This window comes from Mobula birostris, chromosome 31 (assembly GCF_030028105.1).
Source record: "Mobula birostris isolate sMobBir1 chromosome 31, sMobBir1.hap1, whole genome shotgun sequence".
Classification (NCBI taxonomy): Eukaryota; Metazoa; Chordata; class Chondrichthyes; order Myliobatiformes; family Myliobatidae; genus Mobula; species Mobula birostris.
The window spans coordinates 34,262,645-34,288,192 of NC_092400.1; the positions used below are offsets into that span (position 1 = coordinate 34,262,645).

Below are 25,548 nucleotides of genomic sequence, written 5' to 3' on the forward strand. Positions count from 1 at the left end.
TCAACCCAGTTTTGCTGTCTTCTGAGGAAAAGGCAGCCACTTCTTGGCAAAGGTGAAAGGTTGGTCAGCATTTTTTTGAGATTATTATCTCCTTTGTATCGGTTAAAAATGCAACTATAGCAGGAGATAATATTATGTCATAAGGCTGACGTCTGATATTATTGTGGGGTCACATGAATTCAAGGGCTTTGGAATCACAGATGTCCATTCTAGTAGTTTTTAGTGTTTTCATTTTTGCCATTTAAAGAAAAACAAAAATTTCAGGTTGTTACACTCTTAATAATTAATAGAAGCATGAAGTAAAGTTTGCATGTCTCTTGGATATCACTGTTTGTAACTTTAAAGGGTAAAATGAGACTTAGAAATGGATAGGCAATGATCATAAAAGAAGGAATCCAGGAAAAATAAGTAAATTTAATTTAAACTGCAGTAGGTTTCCTTTTACTTTTCTACCGTTTAGGGTAGTAAGGTTATTAGATAGAAATGAAAGTGCTTGTCATGCCTGGCCTTCATTTCATTTGAGGATGACAGTATTTTAACTTGTGTGCACACATTGATAATTATTTGAAGATTCCAATATTATTAGTATTCTAGATATTTTCATCTTGCTTTGTAGACATGCACAGGGCTTTAAACTGCAGATTGTCTAATTACTGTGGTTCTTAATTACATTTGCAAAAGGAATTTTTAATAAAAAGTGCTTATTTCTATGTTTACTTGTAAATCTTCCCATTTGTTGTGCATATTGCACTTGTGTCTTGACAGATCATTTCTTCTTGAGTTAGTTTAGGTTCTGTTTGGGACGTTTTCCTAAACAATCTGGTTAAATTTTTAAGTCTCCAGAAAGAAATGAATGGCCAAGGCAGAGCCACATCAGTTGTCTGAGTACTAAAACCAAAGCATAACTCAGACTTTTAAAATGATATTTTTAAAATTTCAGATGGTACAAACCCTTGTTGGCAATGGGGCAAATTCAATCTGGGAGCACTCCTTGCTGGATCCTACATCGACAGTAAGCGGAAAGCGCAAGGCCAGCCCACAGGATAAAGTACAGTGAGTATACTTCCACTTGGAACATGTATTTTATAGACAATCACATCAACAAGACAGATAGATTTAGCAATGATTGTCCAGTGAATCAGAAAATGTGAGCACTTTTGTGCACACTTTTACAATTTACATAGAACTGGAAACATTATTCTTATTTGCCTGTAGTTCTTTCTTGGCTTTGAATCCTTTATCCTCAGCTAAAGAATATAAAATATTTTAATCTAGCAATTTGCATGATCCTGATGCCAGTTAGGTACGACCATCCCAACATGTTTTATTTCTTATTATTTGTCTACGGTTTTTAATTCTTTCACTGCTCCTCCACTACTTCCCTCCCTATCTCAATCTTGTCCAATATTTTAATTAATCATACCCAGTGCATCCCAGCACATGTATGTTCTTCATTCTCTTCATCTGCTCTCTCTTTACTTTCCCTAATCTCTTTTCTTCACGTTCACACCAATGCAGAACTCCCCTACCCAGGTGGCCAGCCAGCCCTCCTGCTTGCATCACCATCCCTCAGAAACCCACTGGCTACTATTCCATTGTAGCTGCTGTTTGTGGAGCAATTAGAAAGTCAAACCAATATAGATTTCCAGCATCTGCGGTCTCTTATGTCACCAATGTACTGTACATAATTGTCTTCTGTATTCAGAAATTCAGTGTTTTCTAAAGGCGCAGCCTACAGCTCCAGGATTAGTGTAAGATTATGTAAAATAATTGGTTGGCATGGATTCAGTGGACCATAGGGTTGTTGTATTTGACTCTCAGCTCTTGCCATTGCTCTTACATCGCTATTTGAGTGCCTGAAAGAGGAATGTGCTCTGCTTCTTCCTCCCTCCCCATTCACTTACCACACACACTTACGTCGCAATTAAACATTACCTGCCAGATAGCTAATTGTGTTATTTGCTGTTCCCAAAGCTTTCAAATGCGGTAGAGTTTAAAAGCATGCTTGCTTCCTTAAACAAATTGTTAACTTTTTTTTTATTATTCAGTCCCAATAAAGCAGACTTTATCAGAGCCAAATACTCAATGCTAGCATACGTCCATCGTTTGCCATGTCGCGAGGATGACAGTGCTGCAGCCAAAGACCTGAGCAAAGTAAGCAAAGATACTACCTAAAAGGAGACTGTAGAGCATTTTCTAAGGAGAACTTTGCAGATTTGGTCTGGGAGTATATGGCTAAATTTAAGTGTCTTGTAGTGATGATGCAGTAATAATTATAATGCAGCCATTGCAACCTCTTTGTCTTGCATTAAAATTGTTCAGTTTAATTTCACTGCATGAGCACTTTCCTTCTGTTTGCAATGCTGCTATTCCTATGATCGAAAGCAATTTCTATTTTCCATTGACTTCGTCAAATGTGAAAATTGTAATTGCAGAACTAATTCTGATTTTCAGTGTCATTGTCTCCTCTGCTGGTCTAACAAATATCCCACCACATCTTTCATAAAGCTTAATTTATTGTCCTGTACAAGCACGTATATGCACAATTTTTACAAGACAGAGCACAATTTGAACAAAAAGAAACCCATCTTAATTCAAACTGGTCACAAGGTTGCTAAATTCTGATAGCGATTAGGGTTCTGTAGGATGGTTCAAGAGCTGGATGGTTGAAAGGTCGTAGCCGTTCTTGAATCTGGAGGTGTGATGCTTCAGGTTCTCTACCTCCTGACAAATGGTAGCTGCAAGAAACTGGCATAGCTTGATTGTTGTGGATCTCTGATAGTTGTTGCCTCACTATGTAACATTTCGTGTAGATTCTGCTAATGATGGGGTGGTACGTGAATGTGGTGTATTGGGCTGAGTCCATTACTTTCTACAGCTTGTTGTGTTCTGGTGCTTTTGAACCTCCATACCAGATCATGATGTAACCACTCATGATACATTCAAGAGCACATTTGTGGAACTTCAAACTTCATTAGAGTGTTCGGCGACAAGCTGAACTTCCTTTACCTTTTAAGAAAGTAAAGACATTTGTGTCCCTTCCTTGTGATTACTTCTGTGTGTGCTGGGCTCAGGATGGGTAACTTAATATGCAAAGCCCAGGAATTTAAAGTTGCTGACCCTCTCCACCACTAATCCACCAATGTTGACTGGCGCATGTTCCCCTTTCTGAAGTCAGAAGTTCTATTGACATTGAGCAAGGGGCTGTTATTTGCTGGTCTGCTTAAAAGCAAGGTGAAAAGTTTAGTGCTAGACAGATTAGCTGCATTAGAATTTTCACTGTTTTAGTCGTCTTAGTTTAAGCCAGGGGTTCCCAACAATTTTTTATGCTATGGACTCCTATCATTAACCGAAAGTTAGGAACCCATGGTTTAAACCAAAGATTAACAATAGCTGTTGTTGCCCATGTGGAGACAGAAGTTTGGCTAGCTTAGAAGCTGCATTCTCTTATGAATCCTGGACCTAAATGATTGTGCAACAACCCTACTTGATTTTATGCTTTTCATTACCCTGCAAGTAGATAGTTCCATTTCAACTCCAAGGCTGATCCAAATGTTTTCTTGAGAGAATTAGAAATGGTATTAAACTTGTCAGCAATTCTCAACTCCAATAATTGAATTTTAAATAACAGAAAACCTATTTCCTTTCTTAAGATAATTCAGAGTGGTAGTAAATTTGATATTATGTTTCAAGGCAAAGCATTAAATTAAGACTGAAATTTGAAGAGAAATTAAATGGGGATGTCTCTGGGACCTTTAGGTCTCATGGAAGTTACTATACACAGTTGTAAACTGGATGAGGGATCAATGGTGAATGTGAAATTGGACTATTGTTTAATTGTATTAGACCTGTGAGGAGGAGACAACATCTTAGAAGAATTAGTTTTATTAGTAATTATAATGCTTCTACGCTTTTTGTGTTGCTTTGATGTTTAGTGAGTTGATGATGAAGGAAATTTATATCAGCAAATGTATCATTATATATACCTGTCCTGACAGGCCAGTAGACAGATGTTACATGAAAACAGTTCATCTTGTGAATTGAATCTTTGAAATAAAGCCATGTGTAAGTGCATAAAATGGAAATTATTAGTTTCTTTCCTACTAGAAGTACATAGACATTTTCTCTAATTTGTAATGTGTATGCTATTGGAGTTTAATTACAAAATGAATATTTTTGCGCCAGAATATCCCAACTCCCAGCAGTTGGAATTTAGGTACATGTGAATAATAGGCTGCAAAAAGAGAGGCAAATGTAATATGATTGTTACTGTCAATATTGAATTGTTTGCTAACTGTGATCATGGAACAGTGGCTTGGGGTAAGGAGTGGGGTAATGTGGCAGGCCAAGGAAAAAGTGAAATGACTGTGTCTCAGAGTGCACACCTCTGTTGCATCAACCTTGGCCTCTGGCAATAGTGGTTAATAGCAGAAAAGAGAACAGTGAGGTCATTGGGTTTCTGTATCACATCTGTCCAATTTTTTCCTGCATGATGATCTGTAACTTCACAGTCCAGTCAAAATTCTTCCACCATATCTGATGAGATAATTTTGAGCTTTCAAAAAAGTTTATCCTTTGTAAACATTTTGCTTTGCTCCTGAAAACATTTGTGCAAGGAAAGCTAATAAAAAATGTTGTTTTCATGTCTAGACTTAAATATTGCTCAAGAAATTATAGCTATGACTGATTCTTTCTTAACTTGATACTTAAGCACATGCGTAGGCTTGCACATACTTTCAGGAGAAATTTATCAAGCGAAGAAACACTGGCACTTGTTTTACCCTTTCACTTCTATTTGAGGTATTAAGGTTGTTTGCAGCATCTATAGTTAGGTGTAAATGTGGAATCACAGTTGAAATGCATGGATAAATCATGCATTTCTGTTGTTTTAGAGAAATGGACATCCTTTACATTTTTTGTTGTGCCATTTGGTATAAGATTGCCTTCATGATAAATTAACTCAAAGGATGTTCTTTACAAATGGGAAAAAATCTAATTTATATGTTGCCCACGATAAGAATGAAAGAGATTTTCAAAGCACACAACGACTTTCACAACCTCATCACTTTGCAAATAATATGCTGCCAATGAAATATTTTGGGAGTGTAGTGAGATATAATGTAGAAAATTATTAAAGCATATTTTTTAAAGAGGATGGACAGTGAAAGGGAAATAAATACAGTACTTGATTTCAAATCTACAAAATGAAAATGTAGTAGTTGTCATAATTATATTGACGTGATATGTTTCATGTACATTGTCAGGGAAGTGCAGCCTAATAGTGTGTTCATAATTTCTGTTAAATAGAGAGGAGATGACTGATTCCATTCTCCTGTTGTTCCTTTAAAAGTTGTTAAACAATAAACAGACAAAGAATGAATAACAAGGCAAAGAAACTTGCAGGTGTTAATTTGATAATAGAAAACTCTGATCTTTTAGTTCTTCTTCCATTATCTGTACAAGCTTGTGCAAATGATTATATTAAAGTGTATTTTAAAAATAATCTGTACTTGAGTTATCCTATAAATGAGACATTTCCATACTTGGCAATAGTGGATTAACGTTATTTCCACAATTTGATATATGGAGTTGAATCTGAGATAGTCTTCTGCGAAGTATTTTTGAATTGCATTGTAAAAGGAGCTTGTTATAAATCAGGCAGGTGTTTCCCATTTGATTGGCAGGATTAAATTACATAAGTAACCAAAAAACGGTCAGTGGTATATACTTTTCTTTAGGTTTACTGTTTGTTTTTCTTTTACGATTAAGCTTGCTTCCAGTTGCAATGCCTGTTACTGCAGTGTTTTTTTTGTTATATTTCAGCAATTGCACTCAAGCGTACGGACGGGGAATTTGGAGACCTGCCTACGACTGCTCTCCTTAGGAGCACAAGCAAATTTCTTTCATCCTGTAAGTGTTCAGTGACACCATTTTTAGTTACTGGGTCTTTGATCTGACACGTTAATTTTGTTTCTCTTCCCACTGACCTACTGAACATTTCCATCAGTGTCTTGTTTTATTATGCCACTATTGCTTCTAGTATTATTTAGCATTTGATGTTTGAGCCATCGAATCATGCAGCACGAAAGCAGGTTATTTGGCCCAGCCCATCAACACAGTCAGTAGGTGCCCCCATTGTCCCACACCTGGTCCTTGGCCACCTATGTTGAAATGGTCATCTCTCGACCAAAGGTTCTCAACTTGAGCTCCATGCCACCCCCCCTCCCACCCGTAAGGCTCCATGACACAAAAAAAAAGTTTGTGAAACCCTGCTCTTAATGCTATCAGCGATCGAGCTTCAACCACTCCCTGATAGTGTATTTCAGGTAGTTACCACTCTCTGGAAAGAAGATTTCCCTCTTTTCCTTTTCTCCTCTCTCCCCCCCCCCCCACCCCACCCTCTATCACTTACACATTCCCACTGAATTTTTCCCCTTAACTTAAAACAATGTGCTTTAATTTTATCTATTTCTGATGTGGAGAAAGCAACCTGCATTCTACTCTATGCTCCTGTTAATTGATAGATCTTGATTACCTTTTCCACTATAACCACCCCTGCCCCCAACCACCAACGAGCTCTAGGAAGAACAGACCTAATTTCTCCAGTCTCTTCATATCTGACTGCTTTGTCCAAGGTCGTATCCTTGTGAATCTCTTCCACACTTCTCCAGCATTATCACATCCTCCCTATATCTTTGGGACATCTCCAGCTGAGGTCTGGCCAAAGTTTTATAAAGCTGGAGCATGATTTCCCTACTTCTGTATTGAATGCATCAAATAATGAACAACAGTATCCCAAATGTCTCTGTGCGGTAACTTTCAAGTTTCCATGGACTAGAGCTCATAATTTTTCCTGAGACCCCATTCATATTGTATGTCCTGACCTAGACTCATTGGTACTCCCAAAATTGTACTTTTTCATAATGCATCCTATTTGCCATTTTTCAACATGTTTTACCAAAATACCATTATTTCTTCATTTTAACAGTCCCTTCCACATGAACAACAGTTCCATAAATCTTCACATAATCTGCAAACTGTCAATCTGCAAATTTGTCAAATGTTTGACAAATTGCATCCATCATACTAAGAAAAATAAAACAAAAAGCCAAATATTGAAAGGCACATTTTTCTCATACTGTTGTAACCTCAAATGGATATTCTTTATTTTAAAACATGGTTTGTAAAGGCTGCGGTCTAAATTGTTTTCAATTTGAAATTATCAAAGGTGGGAGAACGAGATGTTGGTTTAGGACATGAAAGGGGAAAAAAATACTTCCTTGTAAAAGTTAAGAAAATTTATCATGTTATTAATTTTAGAGATATGACAATTAACTGTACAGAGCTTGTGCATTCAAATCTCATCATTAAAAAGTATCACTTGTAGTCATGCGCAAATGCGCTACTAAAGAAACACATGGAGGCAGAGAGAGCTGAACTCAGAATGCCTTTACCGATTCAAAGTCACGTGACTAAATCTCCCCTCCCATGGGCCCCTGTGACCCGCGGGGTGGACGTGACGTCAGACTGTCCCTGGAAGGTCCGCCCTGAGCGGCTAGTTCCAAACACGGTACTGCGTGTCTGCCAGCAGCTCCCGATGGCAATTCGAGTTCCGCGTGTGCGGGCCGCCACACACTATCAATTAACGTCCTAATTTAGTACCAAGAAAGGAATTGCAAACCACCCAACTATATACTTAAAGGACCAGTTCTTCTATTGAAGGGAGTAAAATTCTATCCCTGCTCCTGTTTAGTATCTCTGACTCCTGTTTTGAACTGATTGGTTGATTGTTCATATCCAGTGAACAGATTAACAAGCTTCCCATTGCACATTTAATCTTTTTATTCTTACTCAGAATGTGCCATAAACATAGCCTTGCCAACATCACCCTCAGTGTTGTATGGAAGTTCTTTTCGTAGGGCACTGACATCTTGTTGAACATAAATGCTCACTTAATATGAAAGTGAAGTTGCTTCGATTCTTTAAAAAAAAAAAATCCTTTTGAATTTTAGGAGAAAGGCAACACTCCTCTTCATGTGGCAAGCAAAGGAGGCCAGATTCTACAGGCTGAACTACTGGCAGTGTATGGTGCTGATCCTGGTGCCCCTGATGCCAATGGCAAAACTCCAAGTGACAATGCAAGGTTAGCTACCATAAAAGGCCTTTTAGGTGCCTTTCTCTTAATAGTAGAGAATATTGTAGATCTTGTGCTAATTCAAAGTCAACGGAATCATTTTCTGTTATGAAGGACATTTTGGATAGTATTGGCTGCTTTACCTTTCATGAAATGGATTAATAATTGGGTCCATTCATTTTGAAATGCTCTCTAATACAACTAGGATAGGTTACATTATATAGAACATATGCAGGTAGATGGGATTAGTTTAAATTAGCATTATGGTTGGCACAGATATCATGAGCTGAAGGTCCTATTCCTGTACTGTATTGTTCTGTGTTATATTGTTATAATTATAAAGTTTGCACGTTCCCTGTATGATCCTTTAGATTTCTACTGGCTGGTCTGGATTCCTTCCAAATCTCAAAGCTGGGCTGGGAAGATAATTTCTGTAAAATACTCCTTGGTGTAAGTGGCAAAAAGAATTAAATGGGAATGAATGGGTATGTGAAAGTGCATACATTGTAGGACCACACAAAAAAAGTGAAATGAAACTGGTGAGATTTTGTCTGTTGAGAACTGACACAGACCCAGTGGGCTAAAAACAGCCTCTTGTGTCATTATAAATAAATAATCTTTTGGTAACATTACTTATTCTATGGAGTACAAGAAGAAAAGGCCGGGATGTGGAACTGTTGACTAATTCATTCTGCATTTGTCTCCTTAACATGGCAAAGGAGAAGCCCATGTGTTCCAATGTGTGAGCTATTGGAAAGAATTTTCCAATTCACAAAAACATGCTCAGCTATTCACTTAATAATAAAATATCCCAATCTTTAATTTTTTAACTTCTGGCAAAATGATTTCTCCCTGATTACTGTCTTAAAACCTCTCTATCTTGAACACTGACTTCATTGGTGAAAAAATAGTGTGTGTGATGGTCTCAATTTATGCAAGAATGAGAATTGAATTATTTGTTTTGGCACCTGCTATTCAGTATATAATATCACTGTTTTTGTGGTCTTCAATCCTGTGAAATTTGAAGCACTTAGAATACTTTATCCACTTTTTGCCTTGAGTTTAAATAGTGGAAATTTGGAAATGAATTTCTAGTAACTGACAAAATGCTGTTCTTGTGTTGTAGGCAAGCAGGACACCATGAGCTAGCAGATCGTTTGGTAGAAATTCAGTATGAACTCACTGACAGACTTGCCTTCTTTCTCTGTGGAAGGAAACCAGGTAGGTATGCAAGAGGTGTACTGCAGAATTGCTCACTCCTGTTTCATAGACAATTACAATTCAACCAATATTTTGCCAAAGGGCTGCTCTGAGGAATGCAACTTGACTACACTTGTGATTCCAATAAGCCAAACAACTGTTTTTAATTATAACACTGTAATGTTTACAAATGTTCACCAAGGGTATCCTCTGCAAACAGAAATGTACAAATTAAAGAATCTATTAAATAATTCCACCCCTTTTCTATGGCACAAGAACAAAGGGTGTTTAGGAGCTACTAGGCAGGAAGTCAATACCATACAGTAAGTGAGGAAATGACTAGGTTTAGGTGGGGAAGAAAATAGTTGTATTGATTGTTTGAAGCAAGAAGGGAAGGGACAAGGTGCAGTTTTCAGTTGTGTTAAGACTCTGGTTTGCCTGCCAGGGGAAAGAATGGGGGAACACTTCTTAATTCTAGATTTATCCAATAACTCACAGTTGAGCAGAAAATAAATATTGATTGAAAAGTACTTTGCAATGAGTTGGCTGCAAGTTAAGAAGAGCCAAACTTTTTCACTGCACTGGAGACTACTGGATGAGGAGAAAACAATTACTCTGCTTCAATGTTTGAACCTTAAAATGAGAGGGGAAAATGAGTGAGCTAAAATATGTTGACCACAATTCATTGTAAGTTATAATTTCCCTTTTCAAATCATTGGAAAGATTTTGGTGAAGGGAATAAATGTTATTCTAAATTTTAAAATGTCCGGTAAAACTCCACCTGCACAGCAGAGGCAAAAACTGTATTAAGTTTATGCAATTTCATCTACGTGCTGTGTGGACTGCAGCCATTTAGAAAATTGTTTCCTTCCCATTCATTGTAATAATTTGTCCTTATTTTTTTCTTGTTTTCTTTTTGAGGGATATTATCCATTTATATGCTTATGGGCTGCATATAACAGGTTGTTTAAAAGTTTGGAATTTCTATTGCTGTAGTGGTTTAGGGAGTAGGTTATTTAGTACTTTGAGTCCTCCGTACTGGTTATATACTGTATGCAAAGATACTTGCTCGATAGGATTATCTGTTTAACTTACTGAGTCCGGTTCCCTTTAATGCTTGTATTAATACATGGCCAATACAACATTACAGATCCATTTGTGAACTTTGCATTTTAAAATGCTTTCAAATTGTATTCTAAATCCATTGTTCTGTTCTCACTTTTTGTTATTTGATATTCATCTGCAAACCATTGTGTAATGCTGTGTCATGCAGCAGTATTTCAGCAAACTTGTTATGTACTTCACATAGTTCACTTCTGCAATATCCTTGAACTGCACATTATGCTCTGAGGAACAACTTCCCTTCCTCAGTAAGAAAGGAGTACTTGCATCTGACCAGGGACTGCAATGAGGGATGCGTTCTTCAGGTCCTGTGAGGCATTTCTTCAACCTAGACTTGCTATAGAATGTGTGATAGTGTGATTGACAGCTTCTGATTCAGTTATTTGTCGTTTGTCATCACCTTGCACTTGCGGACAGTTCTATCATGCCTGTTATGCTTTTGTTCAAACCATACCACAATTCAAATATCTTCTTGTATTCCAGATCACAAGAGTGGACAGCACTTCATAATTCCACAGATGGCTGATAGGTGAGCCAGAGATTTTTATTGTGACACAGAATGAATTGGTGCTTGACTGACACTGTGAATGTAAGTCCACCAATCACTATTCTGATCTGATGGTTTTGGGAGTTCCTACAAGATGATGATGTGCCATCCAGTGCTCATTATGTTGAAACATGCAGCTCCATTTTAAGCTATGGTAATTGTAGTAGCGACCACTTGGAAAAACAAATGACAAACTGCCGAGAGACTGAGTGAGGGAATTAACATGCTTCCAGATAACTGAGTTCAAAGTCAAAAATAAAAGTACATTCGATCCTTTATTAGGAAATCGGCAAAGAACAATCAAAAATAGCGATTTAAAAAAAAACTCATGAAACTAGTTTTAGCGATAGCAAATTTAGCCATCTACTACACCCAAACCCACGTGACAAATTACAATACAGACAGAAAATAGAGACATGGCTCCTGCACGTAGTTTACGGGCTGCAACTAATTGCCTTTCTTGCTATAAATTCCCTTATCCACATTTCATTCTGTGAGGTGATAATTATAATTCATTGACTTCACTTGCATATCCTGTTGTCAATCTCAATCTTCATTTATTGTGAATTTCTCTCCAGATTTGCTCAAGTAACCTGTTTAACATTTTGACCCCATAACTCTATTTTTGTTGTGATGTGTAGTATCACTTTTGAAAATTACGTATTGTTTCAATTTTCAATTTGTTATTCTCTAACTTGGAATAAAACTTTGGCAAACATTGGCAAACACTTTGACACAAGAGACTAATCCAAAACATTAACACTCCTTCCCCACCCACTACACCACACCTTGACCTGCTATGTTCCTCCAACAGATTGTTTTTTGTTGTAAAGTGCAAACATTCCTTTCCCTACAAAGATGCTGTTTTACCTGCTGAGATTCCCCAGCAGATCGTTATTTTTCTCATTTATAATGAATTGATTGCTGTCCATACCAGTTGTTTGATTCACACTTGTTACAAATGTAATTTCACTATTAACATATCTATCGGCTTTATAAAGGAATTTTAACAAAGCACTGAGAACACAAGACATTATTATTTACACTTTTAGTTTTTGTACTTTGGACCAACTTAATGGAATTGTTGAATTATTTTATAATCTTTGTAGTATAATTTTGGATTTGGTGCCTATTACTACAGAGTAGTGCATGTTTTTACACCATGTTCTACATTAATAGGAAGTGGGATAGTGTGAAATGGAGCTTGCTCTCAAGTGTAGTTTTTGTTCTCTATTTTCTGGTCTGAGGGTATTTTGCTGACCTGTGAAACTGAAGTGCCTTTTATTGGTCAAATATATCATTGTCAATTTGCACAGCGCACAGAATAACACAGGAAAAGTTCTTTCCACCCATGATGTCTGTAACAGCTATGATGGCAATTCCAATTTAGCCCATCTCCCTCCATTCTCTCCTGTTCTTGTGCCTGTCTAAATGGCTCCTAAAATGTTGCTGTTGTATCTGCTTTCACCACTTTCTTTGACAGCACATTCATAGCAGTTTCCACCGTGTGTGAGAAAGCATGGAGGCAATGAGGGGATGGACTTAGTAAAAATCTCCTTTAAACCTCACCCCTCTCAGCTTTATGCTATGCCTTCAAGAATTAGACTTATTCACCCTAAAATTCTAAATCCTACCTCTGTATAGCAACACAATGAACCTTTTTCTGTTCTACTTTTGTTCTTGTACAAAATTGCATAATTTATATTCTTCAATGCAATGTTTTGTCTGTGGTGCTGCTGTTTTTCAAACTGGACTTTGACTTTGCAATACCTGTAGAGCAGGGATTCCCAAGCTGGGGTCCACCAACCCCCTAGTTAATGGTAGGGGTCCATGGCATCAAAAAAAGGTTGCTGTAGAGAACTTGTACTACTTTTTAGAAACTGAACCTTGGACTGTTTTTTTGTTTGTTACTGATTATCATTCCTTTTTTTGACTTTGTGTCTGTTTATTGGTTCGTGCCCTAGAAAGTGGCCATCTGTTGTTAATTCCTTTCTCAGTCTCTTGTGTTTGTAATCTGTAAAAATGGCTTTCAGTTCTTGTTGATCTTTGTTGAGAATTCCTAGCATTTTCTGTTTTCACTACAGGTTTCTTCCGTCCCTTCCATTTTTCTTTTAGTGCAGTTGCTGAATGTTGACTGCAATCCTTTATCAAAGTGCTATTTTCCCTGTCAAATCAGTTGAAAGATTTTGGTGAAGCAGGAAGCAAATAAATACTGCTTTAAGTTATCAAAAATGTACAATAAGATGTTTCCATAGAAGAGGCAAATAGCATATTAAAGTTTTAAAATGATTTTCCTTTAACTTGCCATTTAAGCAATTTCATCAATAGTCTACAAGGGCACCAATTGTTGAGAAAGTAATCTCCTTCCATTTATTTTCACAGTTTGTTTTCATGTGCTCTTGTTATTTTATCTTGTTTTCTCTTAGAATATATACATCTATATTACCTGGTCCCCCTCTCACCTCCCTGAATTAGAAGGCACAGCAGCACCTCCACTTCCTCAGGAAATTGAGGCAAGCGAGGTCCCCTCCCACCCCACCCCATCCCATCTTAATTGAATTTTACAGAAGCACCATTAAGACATGAAGAGCATTCTGACAAGCTGCATCTTCTGGCATGGGAGCAGCAGAGCATCAGACCAGAAGTCTGTCCAAAGGACTGAGAGGATCATAGGGATCTTTCTACCATCCATCAAGGGGAGCTATCAGGAACACTGCATAGGCAGGGCCCTTAGTATTATCAAGTGTCATTCCGCCCATCCAACCAGCATCCTCTGACATTGTACTGTAAGGTAGGAAACTCTGATGCATAAAGACAAGAAAGATCAGGATGGGAAACGGCTTCTTCCCTCAGGTTATTAGGTTTCTGAACTCCCTGCCACATCACATTTGACATGTCACTGGATAATTTATACTGCACCCTACACTATTTAATTTGTGGACTTTACTCTGTTTATCTATGTAGGTGTAATTTTTATTTTCCTTAGTTATTCTGTGTTTTGTGTGCTACTGTGTTTTACATCCTGGTCTGGAGAAACATTGTCTCATCTAGTGGTATAAATGACGATAATCTTGACTTGTATGTTATTACAGACAGGATCTAACTAGCTTTAACCGATGTGATGCTGCAGTAATCAATTTTGAACTCATTGCTATTGTGGTTTTTGGAGTAGCTTATTTAATACTTAAAGATATAGCAAGTTTAAATAGTTAAGTTTTCTCTTTGTCTTTGAAGATGAGTGCCAAACAGCAAAAAAAGTGAGCAAACTGAACAGAGGATTTAAGGTTAATAAATGTGGAGATTAGAAATATATAATGAAGGTCAAAATGTTTGCTTTCAAAATGGAGGCTGTTTCACATTTACACATCCAATGTTAATTTGGTCTCATTAAAAACAAAATATGGAAGCTGGAAATCTACAAAAAAAAAAGTACTGCACTCAGCAGGTGAGATGAAAACAAATTACTGTTTTGTGTTGACGTCTTTTCCATCTGGCCAGGAAGCTGTAATAGATTTAATGACTTTTAGCAATAGTGGGGACAGATGAAAAGCAAGGGATAAAGTCTGCAGTAAGATGGAGGGAGGCCTGCAGTGACTGATGTAAGACGTAATTACTGGTAATGGGACATGGGAGACAACAGGTGCAGAATAACAGCAGGAGGGAAATATGAACCATTTGTCACAGTTGGAATAGCTGGTAAGGCCTAGGAACCTGATCCTGAGGTGTCACTACTGGGTAAATACTTGGAGATGTGTTTAATCTTTAATTGAATACCTAAGATGTGTTGGACTAAAGTTCATGCAATGAATGGTGATATGTTTCCTTTTACTAAAAAAACCATTATTGATGGCTATGCTGCACTTAAACAATATTAATGGAGTAGAAATTTAATACTTTGAATGGTGAGCAGTATATTCTTAAGCATAAAGGTGTTGCCTACAGTATATTATAATTGTACTTATTCCCTCAATGGTTTTGATTCAGTTAAGTCACGAAATGAAATGGACAAGTTGCTGCCATCTGCTGGATCAATGAGTTCCTGCAGCATAGGCACAAAACTGAGAATCTTCTCAATATTTTACTAGGATATATGATATTGTGGGGAGTTTTGCTACCAATTAATTGTAGACTGAAACTTGAATACAGTTAATGTACCATACAGAGATCACAGACATCTCGGATTTGAGTACAGAAGCAAGAATGTCTTCCCCATCTGGAAGTCTGAATACAGTTTTGGTCTCTGAAAATGGATGTTCTTACTATAGAGAGAGTGTAATGAAAATTTACTGGACTGATTCATTGGATGGAAGGGCTGATGTACAAAGGGCATTATGTTGTTTGGCCTATATTCAATTCCAGAAAAAAAAAAATCAGTTACAGGAAGGATGCTGCTGACTGATAGAGATTTCAGAACTAATGGTCCACAACCTGGGGAAAGAGGCATGCCCTTTAGAACAATAGTCAAAAGAAACTTCTTCATCCAGAAGGTGGTGAGCCTGTGGAATTCTCTACCACACAGCGGTGCATATTAAATCATTAAGTATATTAGTGAGGGAGGTAGATATATTGCTTAATGCCAAAGTGATATTGCGGAAACAGTTGTAAGTACTGGAGTGGATGACCACTTATGGTTGTGTTCAATAGAGAAACCAGTCTGAGCAGGGGTAATGGTGTTCTTATTTTCCAAGTTTATTTCCTGAAAAGAGGTTTTTAAGGCATAAATGACAGTTCACTTTAAGCTATCTTCATTAAATTTATTCAAAATTTTTTGTTGTCCCTGGAGAAGTTATTTATGTGGTACTATACTATTGAAATATATAAAATTTTGAGGGGATTACACAAGGTAAATGTTGAGTGAATTTTTCCTTTCATGAGGGGAATTTTCAAATATTGGGATAAAGATTGACAAAGAAGTGAGGTGAGAAGAAATTTCTTCTCACAGAAGAGCATGAATATTATTCTCGTCCTAGAAAGCAGTGGAGGATGAGCACTTGGATACATTTAAGAATGACAAGGAATTTTTTTGTTGCGTAAGGAAGACAATGGTTGTGGGGAAAATGCAGAAAAGTAGAGCTGAGGGCAAGATCGGATAAGTCATTACTTTAATGATCTGCAAAGTAGGCTCAAGCACAATCTGGCTAACTCAAGCTGCCATTCCTTATATTCTGGCTGGGAGACTGTAGTGATGTCTAGTGCCTTCCTGAATAGAATTAAACGCTAGGTTTATTGGGGGGGGGAAATGTACTGAAACAAAAGGACCAAGCAAAAAGGACTGAGCAACTCTTACTATCACTGTCCTTCCAGTAAACTAATGGTTCATTATTTTTCATTCATTTTACCAATTTTATTCTCTGTATGGCAATAATACTTGATTTTTTTTTCACTGGCACCTGGCATCTGAACTAAATGGCTATTTTTCAAGCATAGATTTGAGTATACCTCGTGCTCTTCCAGTGCTTGTATTTTTACATTGCTGAGAAAGAGGCAAGGGAGAACCAAATAGGAAGTCTGCAGTGGACGAGCACTTCCAGTTTCTCTACAATGTAAGACTTGTACAATTTCTAACTGATCAGATCTTATGAAGGTTCATCAGTCTGAAGTGTTAATTGTTTTTCTCTGAGTGTTTCCAGTATTTTCTGTTTTTACTATAGATATCCAAGTTATGCAATATTTTGCTTTTAGGTTCTTCTTCAATAAATCTAGATCCTGACAGATTATTTGCTGCTGGAGTGCACCAGTGTCAGTCTTGGGCTAGCTTTCTATATGCAACTCGCTAGACTGTCACTGGATAATTACTGGCAGTGGAGATCTTGGGAGTTTTTTTTTTACTTGCTCTCCTAACATGTTGACAACAATTTGATCGGTGTTTCAGTTTCATTCTACATCTATATATTAGCTATGTTATGGGCCAGTTGATATTTTTATAATGAAAAGAGTACATTATAATCAAAATGCTAATCAGTGTTCGTTTCTGCCACATTATAGTTTGTCAAGTTGTTGTATAAATCCAATTAAATATATTTCCACTTATTTCTTAAATGCAACCCTTCGGAATGAAGGCACCTGTAAGTAATACATAACAAAATAAATGCAAGTCCATTAGCTGAATATCAGTTTAATATCCGTAAAGATACTTGACTTAATGCTGAATGTGTGTTGTGGTCCTGATATTTAATTGCGAAAAATGAGCCTATAACACCAACCTCAAATTGTCACTGTGGTGATTTAACTGTCTGACGATGGATTTGGATCAGGGATGTAATATGTTTAGGTACCTTGTGTGGCACTGACAACATTTGTCAGCTTTTTGAAGTTGGACTCCTGAACGCTTGTAAAACTAAGAATCATTTATGCTCGCGTTGTTAAAATTATGAACTTTTTACTGTTGATGACTACAACACTGCCCTCATTATCACTGGGATAAGATATTACCTTAGGCACAATGCATTCATACAGGTTTATTTTTTCAAAATTCATTAATATTCATAGTAAAAGATCAATGTCCATTCTCAGCAAAGCTTGTAGCCCAGAACAGTGGCTATACTGTTTGGAAATCGGAGTAACAAAACTGAAAACAATCAAAGTAGTCTTTTCATTACTTCATTAACAATGGTATTTTCTGTCATCTTTCTTTAGCAGTTTAGATTTGTCAGAATTGGCAAAGGCAGCAAAGAAAAAACTTCAGTCGGTAAGTTTTCTTTGTTTCTAACACCCTAACTAATGTAGTTTGTCATGGAAAATCATTGTCTTACCACAACTGGCTTGAAAAAATCCTTTTCATGCAAGTTTAGGACATTTGGTTTCTTCCATTACTCATCAAAACCCTTGACCTGACCACTAGGGAAAGCAGATAAATCAAAGAAGATGTGTAATTATTTGATACCTTGCACAGCAAGGGTGACAAGCAACTAGTGTTTAATAATTATTGCAGTTTGACTGCTACATTTACTGTTTGGCTTGACCCTTCAACCTAAAGATGCACTTACCCCATTCACTTTGCAAGAATTATTTAATTGTTCTTTGACCTTGTGAAAGCATTTGAAGAAATCAGCGAAATTCAGGATAGTAGGTGTGTAGCCTCTCATACTAATACTAAACAAAATGTAATGGATGTATATGCCATATAGAATTAAGAACTTACATAACATCCCATATCAAAGTAAATTTTGCATGTATTTGCATTCACCACTCACCAATTTATCTCTCTGTTCCTGCCACAACTCTGGAGTCATCTGGCATACTTCTGGTGAGCTCATGCCTCTGCTTCCACAACAACCACACACTTCACATTATAGTGCAAAGCCATCTCCTCATGCCTGGCTGTTTTCTGCCCACCATCACCACCTTCCATAGTAGGGTATTGGGTTGCTTGTGGGTGAGCCTCCAGGTATTACTAATACATTTGGAAGGCATGCAAACTCCTTACTTGTCCTGTATAGAAAAAAATGTGCAAGGAAGGAAAGAACTGGAAGTTTTGCTGAGAGCTAAAGAGGGAAATTTATTTTTGATTTCTAATTCTTCAGAAAGAGAAATTTGGAGTCAAAGGTAGTTGTTTTTTTTTTAAAGCAACACATACAAGGTGCTGGAGGAACTCAGCAGGCCAGGCAGGATCTATGGAAAACAGTAAACAGTTGATGTTTCAGACCGAGACTGTTCATCAGAACTCTGGTCTGGCCCAAATGTCGTATGTTTACTCTTTCCCATAGATGCTGCCTGGCCTGTTGAGTTCCTTCAGCAGTTTGCGTGTGTTGCTTTGGATTTCCAGCATCTGCAGACTTTCCCTTTTAGTGTTTTATTTAAATCTTCTGCACGTAGGTTATTTTCACAATTTCCTCTGTACAGCGATCATTTTTCCAAACTTCAATGTTTTCCAATGTTTTAGTTATATATTTAAGAGGCATCTTAAACATTCTCAAATAGTTTGCATCTTGTGTTTTATCTCAACAGTAAAATGTTCTTTCTCTTTCTAGTTAAGTAATCACTTATTCGAGGAGCTAGCTATGGATGTATATGATGAAGTAGATCGAAGAGAAACTGATGCAGGTGAGGCTTGCAGTGTTTTTTTTTTGTTCTAATGTTGTGAAATTCTAACAACCTTGCCTGCTTTTATGAAGTAACTTGCTTTGCTTTGATAATCTGTTTGGGATATCTGATGCACTACTTTTCATTTTAAAGTACTCAAATCATTTTCTGCTTTTCTCAGAACACAATTTCCCCTAAAACTGATGACAATTATCCAAAAGCAGTAATACCAATGCATTGACCTTACAGGATCAGAACTTTTTTTTTAAATAACCCTCTCTCCAGTCCTCAATGCTTGTTCCTGGAAGTTGCTCTTTCAGTTGGGTCCATATTTTTGTTTCAGGTATTAAATATACTATGTGATCTTGTAGAACAAACTAGAAATTATTGTGCATGGTCTATTCCCACACAAATATGTCATAGTCTGTTTTATGTAGTAAGCTAGTTGGAAGTAAGTCCATGTGGATTTCTCTGAAAATTTAGCAACAATTTTGTGGAGCAAATTAAATGAATGTTTTTCTATGTTTTCATTGCTTGAAAAATGAATATTGTTCTATGATAGTTCTGACTTAGTTAGTAGGGTAAATATTTTGTTTTGCAATATACTTATAATATGTAAGCTCAGATTGTGTCCCTTTGTCTGACAATATCCGTATATAATAGTGCTGTATGTAGGGCCCATTTTTATGGAGTGAACTGAAAATATGAGCTCTGGTGATTGTGTACCTACTGATGTCTCTACACTCACACACTGTATACTGTGTGTAAGCGTAAACTATGCTTCACTCACTAAGTGTGCAGGTGACTTCCATATTATTGGGAGGGGGGGGAGTGCTTAAGTTCCTAGGCAAGTCAGTATCACAATTTTCTGTAACATGAAGATCTATCACCTGCCCACATGTGGAGAAATGCAAGTTGAAAAAAATGTTTATTTTTTTCCCCAAGTTATTCTGTATGCATTTTATCCTGTATCTCATATTGTTGGGTAGTGGTTTGTGAAATTCCATTACCTGAAGAGCCATAACGCAGGGATCATCTGCACTTTGATTGCTGCTAGAGTTTCAAATAAAATACTTGTCAACATTAAACTGAGATTGAGTAGTTTAATTTAATTTCAAATCGTGAGGTTCTAATTTCGGAGGTGGAATTGCAAAAGTAGAAGGTGCCAGAAGGATTAGTGACAGATAGCATGTGCAGCGGCTGTCAAGAAGAGCATGATGGTCAAACGAATGGATGGAGAGGCCAGTGATGTGGTCATGCTCCTGTTACCTTTTAGGAGGATGAGTGTGAATGTCCAGATTAACTTTTTCACAATTGCAGTATCTTCATGGTCCTGTCTCTGAATTTAGTTCTGGTAATTTCAGTGATTCACTGTTAAATATAGGCCTGAATAGATGAGCTTCTCTGTTTTGTGTAGTGCTGGAACAAAGTTGAATTATTTTTTCTGTATGCAGTTTGGCTAACAACTCAAAATCACAGCACGCTGGTCACTGAAACAACAGTCATTCCCTTCCTTCCTGTTAATCCAGAGTATTCAGCAACGAGAAATCAGGTACACTTTGTGTAAATATGTTTAACTTGTCAAACTATTGTGAATTTTACTGGTTTGACAATGGGCAGTGTTAATAAACTAAGTAAATCTATATTAGAATTTTAGAACTTTTATCTTTGTTTTTGGCTTAGTGTTTTTTTTTGTTGCTGCTAGATTTCATAGTTGTTGCTTAAAAATACTTGCCATAAAAAATCATGGTCATGGGTAGGCCACGACCGCGAACATCGTACGACATGGCACGTAACGAACGAACTTATAACTTGGAAGCCAATACTTTATTTGGAATTTTAAAGTCAGGAAGTTCACTTGTAGTAGTTAATTATTCTCCTCTATAAGGTTTTTGTTGCAGTGTTTGTGTACACAATCAGTCTCTTATCTACATGTTATTTTAATTATAAATTGCAGGGGAGGCAGAAGCTGGCACGGTTTAATGCTCATGAATTTGCCACTCTCGTCATTGATATCTTAAGTGATGCCAAACGGAGACAACTTGGGAATCCTGTCACTAGTCCCAAAGGTGTGTATGCTTTTGTTCAATTGTACTATATAAACATTTACTCTGTCTGCTCCGGGCTTTGTGCCTGTGGGCTCTGACGTTAACTCAGCCCTGCACTGAACTGAGGCTGAGGCCTGCTCAGGCTTGGTGTCTGTGGACTCGCTTTTGTTCTAAGTGCCTCACCTTGAATATTGTGTACAGTTTTGGGCTCCTCATCTTTGTGCTGGTGTTGGAGAGGGTCCAGAGGAGGTTCACAAGTATGATTCCATGAATGAAAGACAATAGGTGCAGGAGTAGGCCATTCAGCCCTTCGAGCCAGCACCACCATTCACTGTGATCATGGCTGATCATCCACAATCAGTATCCTTTTCCTGCCTTCTCCCCATATCCTTTCACTCCACTATCTTTAAGAGCTCTATCTAACTCTTTTTTTGAAAGAATCCAGAGAACTGGCCTCCACTGCCTTCTGAGGCAGAGCATTCCACAGAACCACAACCCTCTGTGTGAAAGTTTTTCCTCAACTCCGTTCTGAATTGTCCACCCCTTACTCTTAAACTGTGGCCTCTGGTTCTGGACTTCCCCAACATCGGGAACATGTTTCCTGCCTCTAGCATGTCCAATCCCTTAATAATCTTATAGGTTTCAATCAGATCCTCTCTCATCCTTCTAAATTCCAGTGTATACAACCCCAGTTGCTCCAGTCTTTCAACATATGACAGTCCCGCTATCCTGGGAATTAACCTCATGAACCTACACTGCACTCCCTCAATAGCTAGAATGTCCTTCCTCAAATTTGGAGACCAAAACTGTACACAATACTCCAGGCACGAGAAATTCTGCAGATGCTGGAAATTCAAGCAACACACATCAAAGTTGCTGATGAACGCAGCAGGTCAGGCAGCATCTCTAGGAAGAGGTACAGTCGAACGTTTCAGGCCGAGGTCCTTCGTAAGGGTGTAATGTGTGTTGCCACAATACTCCAGGTGTGGTCTCACCAGGACCCTGTACAACTGCAGAAGGACCTCTTTGCTCCTATACTCAATTTCCCTTGTTATGAAGGCCAGCATGCCATTAGCTTTCTTCACTGCCTGCTGTACCTGCATGCTTACTTTCATGAAATGTACACTTACATGAAATGTGTATATCTGTGAAAGAGAATCTGGACCTTTGGAAAGCTGTAATCTACTCCCAAGTTCAGAATTCTGTTGGAATATCTCTATCGATGGTATTTCCATCTTGCAGTTATTGTGTTACCTGTTCCTTTTAGTTTAGTTTTCATAAAGAAGAACAAAGAAAGTTAAAGGTTGAGATATTTCACAGCATTTTGATGATCTCCACCTTATTTACTTGTCTTTTTTTTGTACCAAGATGTATTTTGGTGTGATAAATTATCAATCTGGGTGGTGGGATGGAGATACAGGTACGTCTCTACCAAAGGAGATATAAGGTGCCCCTTCCCTTTAGCCTGTAGGTCATCCTCGGGCAAGGTGCAGCACCTATTTAGCCCCCTGATCTGGGTCACTTGAAGCCGGTGGTGGATGGTTGTATGAGCAGCTGGAGCATAACACAAGTCCTGGTTATGCGACCACTGACACCAGGCTGTCAATCCCTGAAGAGTACTGATAATGGCTGGGGTCATCCATCTTATAAAAACACTGCCCAGAAGAAGGCAATGGCAAACCACTTCTGTAGAAAAATTTGCCAAGAACAATCATGGTCATGGAAAGACCACAATCGCCTATGTCATATGACACTGCACATGATGATGACATTAATAACTAGACAGTGTAATACTGTATATTTGGAGAGATATTTAGTGTAATTATTTTATCGCATACTATAAAGGAGAGCATTATAATCCTGTTGGCTACAACTTAGCGCTTGTTTCTATCGTGAATGGAGATTTGCATGGACATTGAATAGAGGCTTTTATTCTCCCTTCCGTAATTTAATTTATATAATTTGTCATTGAGAAATGGTTAACCCTAACCTTGAATTGTTGGTACAATGTTAGAATGGTGCATACTGGTTAAATATTTGTAAGTGTGTATTTTCCTCACTCCAAAGAAGTTCTACCAAATGGGAATTAAATTTGTCCTGAAATTAAGTAGATTCTGACAGGATATAGTTGAAATTGGTGTTATTTTGGGAAATGTGCACGCTTGGGATGTGGGCAATTTTTAAACAGATTTTAAGTAATGCTTCTATATGGTGTAACATATTTACTGGAAAATGTGCAACTAGGTCATGATGGACATGAATATTTCAATATTTTTGAAACACCACATAAGAGTTATAAATTAATATTTTAACAAATTTTGCTTATACTTTTAAATAAAAGTGACTTGCATTAATGTAAGTTTGCTACCCATCTTCTTCACCTCATAATGTTGAATTCATATTTATAGCATCAGGCCTGCTTTCTGAACTGTAAATTATAATTGGGCATACAGTATGCATTGGGGAAAATAATAGTTGTTTAGATAAAAATGTGCTCAGTTGAAAAACAAAAATGTATCCTGCTTTAGCCAAGCATTTTGTAGTAAAATGATTTGTACCATTTATCTGCGCAGATGTTTTAATGAAAATTTTTAAATGGGGGAGAAAAGCGACCGATAATTGTGTATGGACATTATTTACACAGCATTCGCTAAAATCGACATTCCTTTAATCAAAATTCCCAGTGTTCCTATTTAGTTGAGCCCCAAATCGTACTGATCCTAGACTTGTATTGTTTAGAAAGGTGGCCTGCTCACCGCTGAGTCACAGGGCTGTTAAACAGAGTTAGCTGACAAGCCAAGTTGGCATACAAGCTCTGGTGAGAGGATTGCACATGTTTCTTATATTAATGTTTAATTTTCTTGAAATCTTAGTCTAAAATTAGACCATTTTTCACTATTAGAGTGTGCTGTAAGATAGTCAATTTGTGTTCTTAAGGGCAGATCCCATGATCTTGTTATATTAAGAATCAACTTGGTAGTGGGGTTAAGCTCCCACTATCTATTAAATGCTCCCAATGACGTGCGGCTCAAATAGCCTCTGCCAACCAAGTCCAGCTCCTGGCCTTCATGTGTGGCTTAGCTGCTAAGCCTGACGGAACCATTTCTACTAACGGGGTAAAAGTGGGTTACTGGCACCTTAAAACCAGTTGCTTCAGGCAGATAAGGCTCGTCAGCCGTGGTTGGCAGCTCACCTAGGAGAAGGAAAACTCTGATCTCAAACCTCCGCTGCCTTGTGGCTATACCCACTCATGGGGAAAGCTCCAGGAGTAAATCCAGAGTGAAAAATCCGGAGCTGGAGTCCTTAAGGCAGTCCTACATTGAGTTCAATGCAGTCTTGCAACTCCTGCGGTGACACTGCTGGTCCCAAACTATCGGTCTCTGCCATTGCTTGGGTTTATCAGATGCGTGGGGAGGGGGAGCTTGCTCTCCATTTTGTTCTGCCCTGGCTTGTGTATCTAGACAGCCAGGATGCAGCATCGATGGTCAACCTGACGGACAGAGTCCTCGTCATTGAGAGTCAATTGGGTGTATAACCACAAGGTTCTGTTGTAGTCCAACTAGAATGACAAACAATGGCCGAAAAAATGAGAATCAGGGTGCGTCAGATCAGAGTTTATTTTTGACAGATCTGAAGATTGGTTCAGAGTTGGCCAGTAGAGGTGAACAATTTAAATCAATGTTTTCTCATAATTTGTGGATAATGATTTATAATGGTTCACCAGAAAGAATCCAAGGTCACAGATATTGAGACAATTATAGAGCTCAATATAACAGATTGATATAAATGGGGTGCTAGAATGATGTAATTTCTTTGTTTAATGCTCCTTGATCATTCACACCTAGTTTAAGAATGATTGCATATCTTTTCATACCCCATTCCATGCAAGGAATTGTTATGCCGAACATTTCTAAAAAAGAATGGAGCTAAAGAAGATAATTGTTAATACATTAAGAGTAGTTGGTAGCTACTTGACAATACTTGGATAAAATGACAGGTTATTCCATACCATATTCGTTTTTTCTAATTTTTAAAATCTGATCTCTCATGCCAAAGGTTAACATTGTAGATATGTAATGAGTAGGCATCTACAATTTAATTCATTTCAATTTGGTTTTTTAAATGTTTCTGAGTTTGTATAACCTGTTTGGAAGATGCTCAGTATTTTTTCTGCTTGTTAACATAGAAAATGTGGAGCTTGTACTGAAGAGCATTAGTGATCATGGCAGTGTGAGCCATGACAATGATCAGCCCGACTATGACAGTGTTGCTTCAGATGAAGATACAGATCATGAACCTGCCACTAAAGCAAACAGAGCAAAGGTACCTCTGCTGTGTATTTTTCTACTTTAGTTGGTGCCTGATACTAATAGTTGAGTGCTATTAATGTTGGAAACTGTTTTGTTCTAGTTTATTTTCAGTCTGTTACAAAAGGAATACATTTTATTATGTATATTCATGGAAAAATTGCTATT

The 25,548-nt window shown here is 37.6% G+C and overlaps 1 protein-coding gene across 11 annotated transcripts in view; it reads left to right on the top strand.

The window, feature by feature from the left end:
• git2a (G protein-coupled receptor kinase interacting ArfGAP 2a) overlaps positions 1 to 25,548 on the top strand; it is a 114,232-nt gene that overhangs the window by 36,970 nt on the left and 51,714 nt on the right. For 10 of the 11 annotated variants that reach the window (XM_072247459.1, XM_072247448.1, XM_072247450.1 and 7 more), the window contains exons 3-13: positions 941 to 1,053; positions 2,049 to 2,154; positions 5,824 to 5,910; positions 8,013 to 8,143; positions 9,261 to 9,355; positions 10,940 to 10,985; positions 17,640 to 17,691; positions 18,974 to 19,046; positions 20,480 to 20,577; positions 20,983 to 21,094; positions 25,260 to 25,396. In XM_072247459.1, coding sequence (XP_072103560.1) covers positions 941 to 1,053; positions 2,049 to 2,154; positions 5,824 to 5,910; positions 8,013 to 8,143; positions 9,261 to 9,355; positions 10,940 to 10,985; positions 17,640 to 17,691; positions 18,974 to 19,046; positions 20,480 to 20,577; positions 20,983 to 21,094; positions 25,260 to 25,396 — 1,050 coding nt within the window. The remainder of the gene's footprint in view (positions 1 to 940; positions 1,054 to 2,048; positions 2,155 to 5,823; positions 5,911 to 8,012; positions 8,144 to 9,260; positions 9,356 to 10,939; positions 10,986 to 17,639; positions 17,692 to 18,973; positions 19,047 to 20,479; positions 20,578 to 20,982; positions 21,095 to 25,259; positions 25,397 to 25,548) is intronic. The other variant, XM_072247449.1, reaches the window with a different exon arrangement.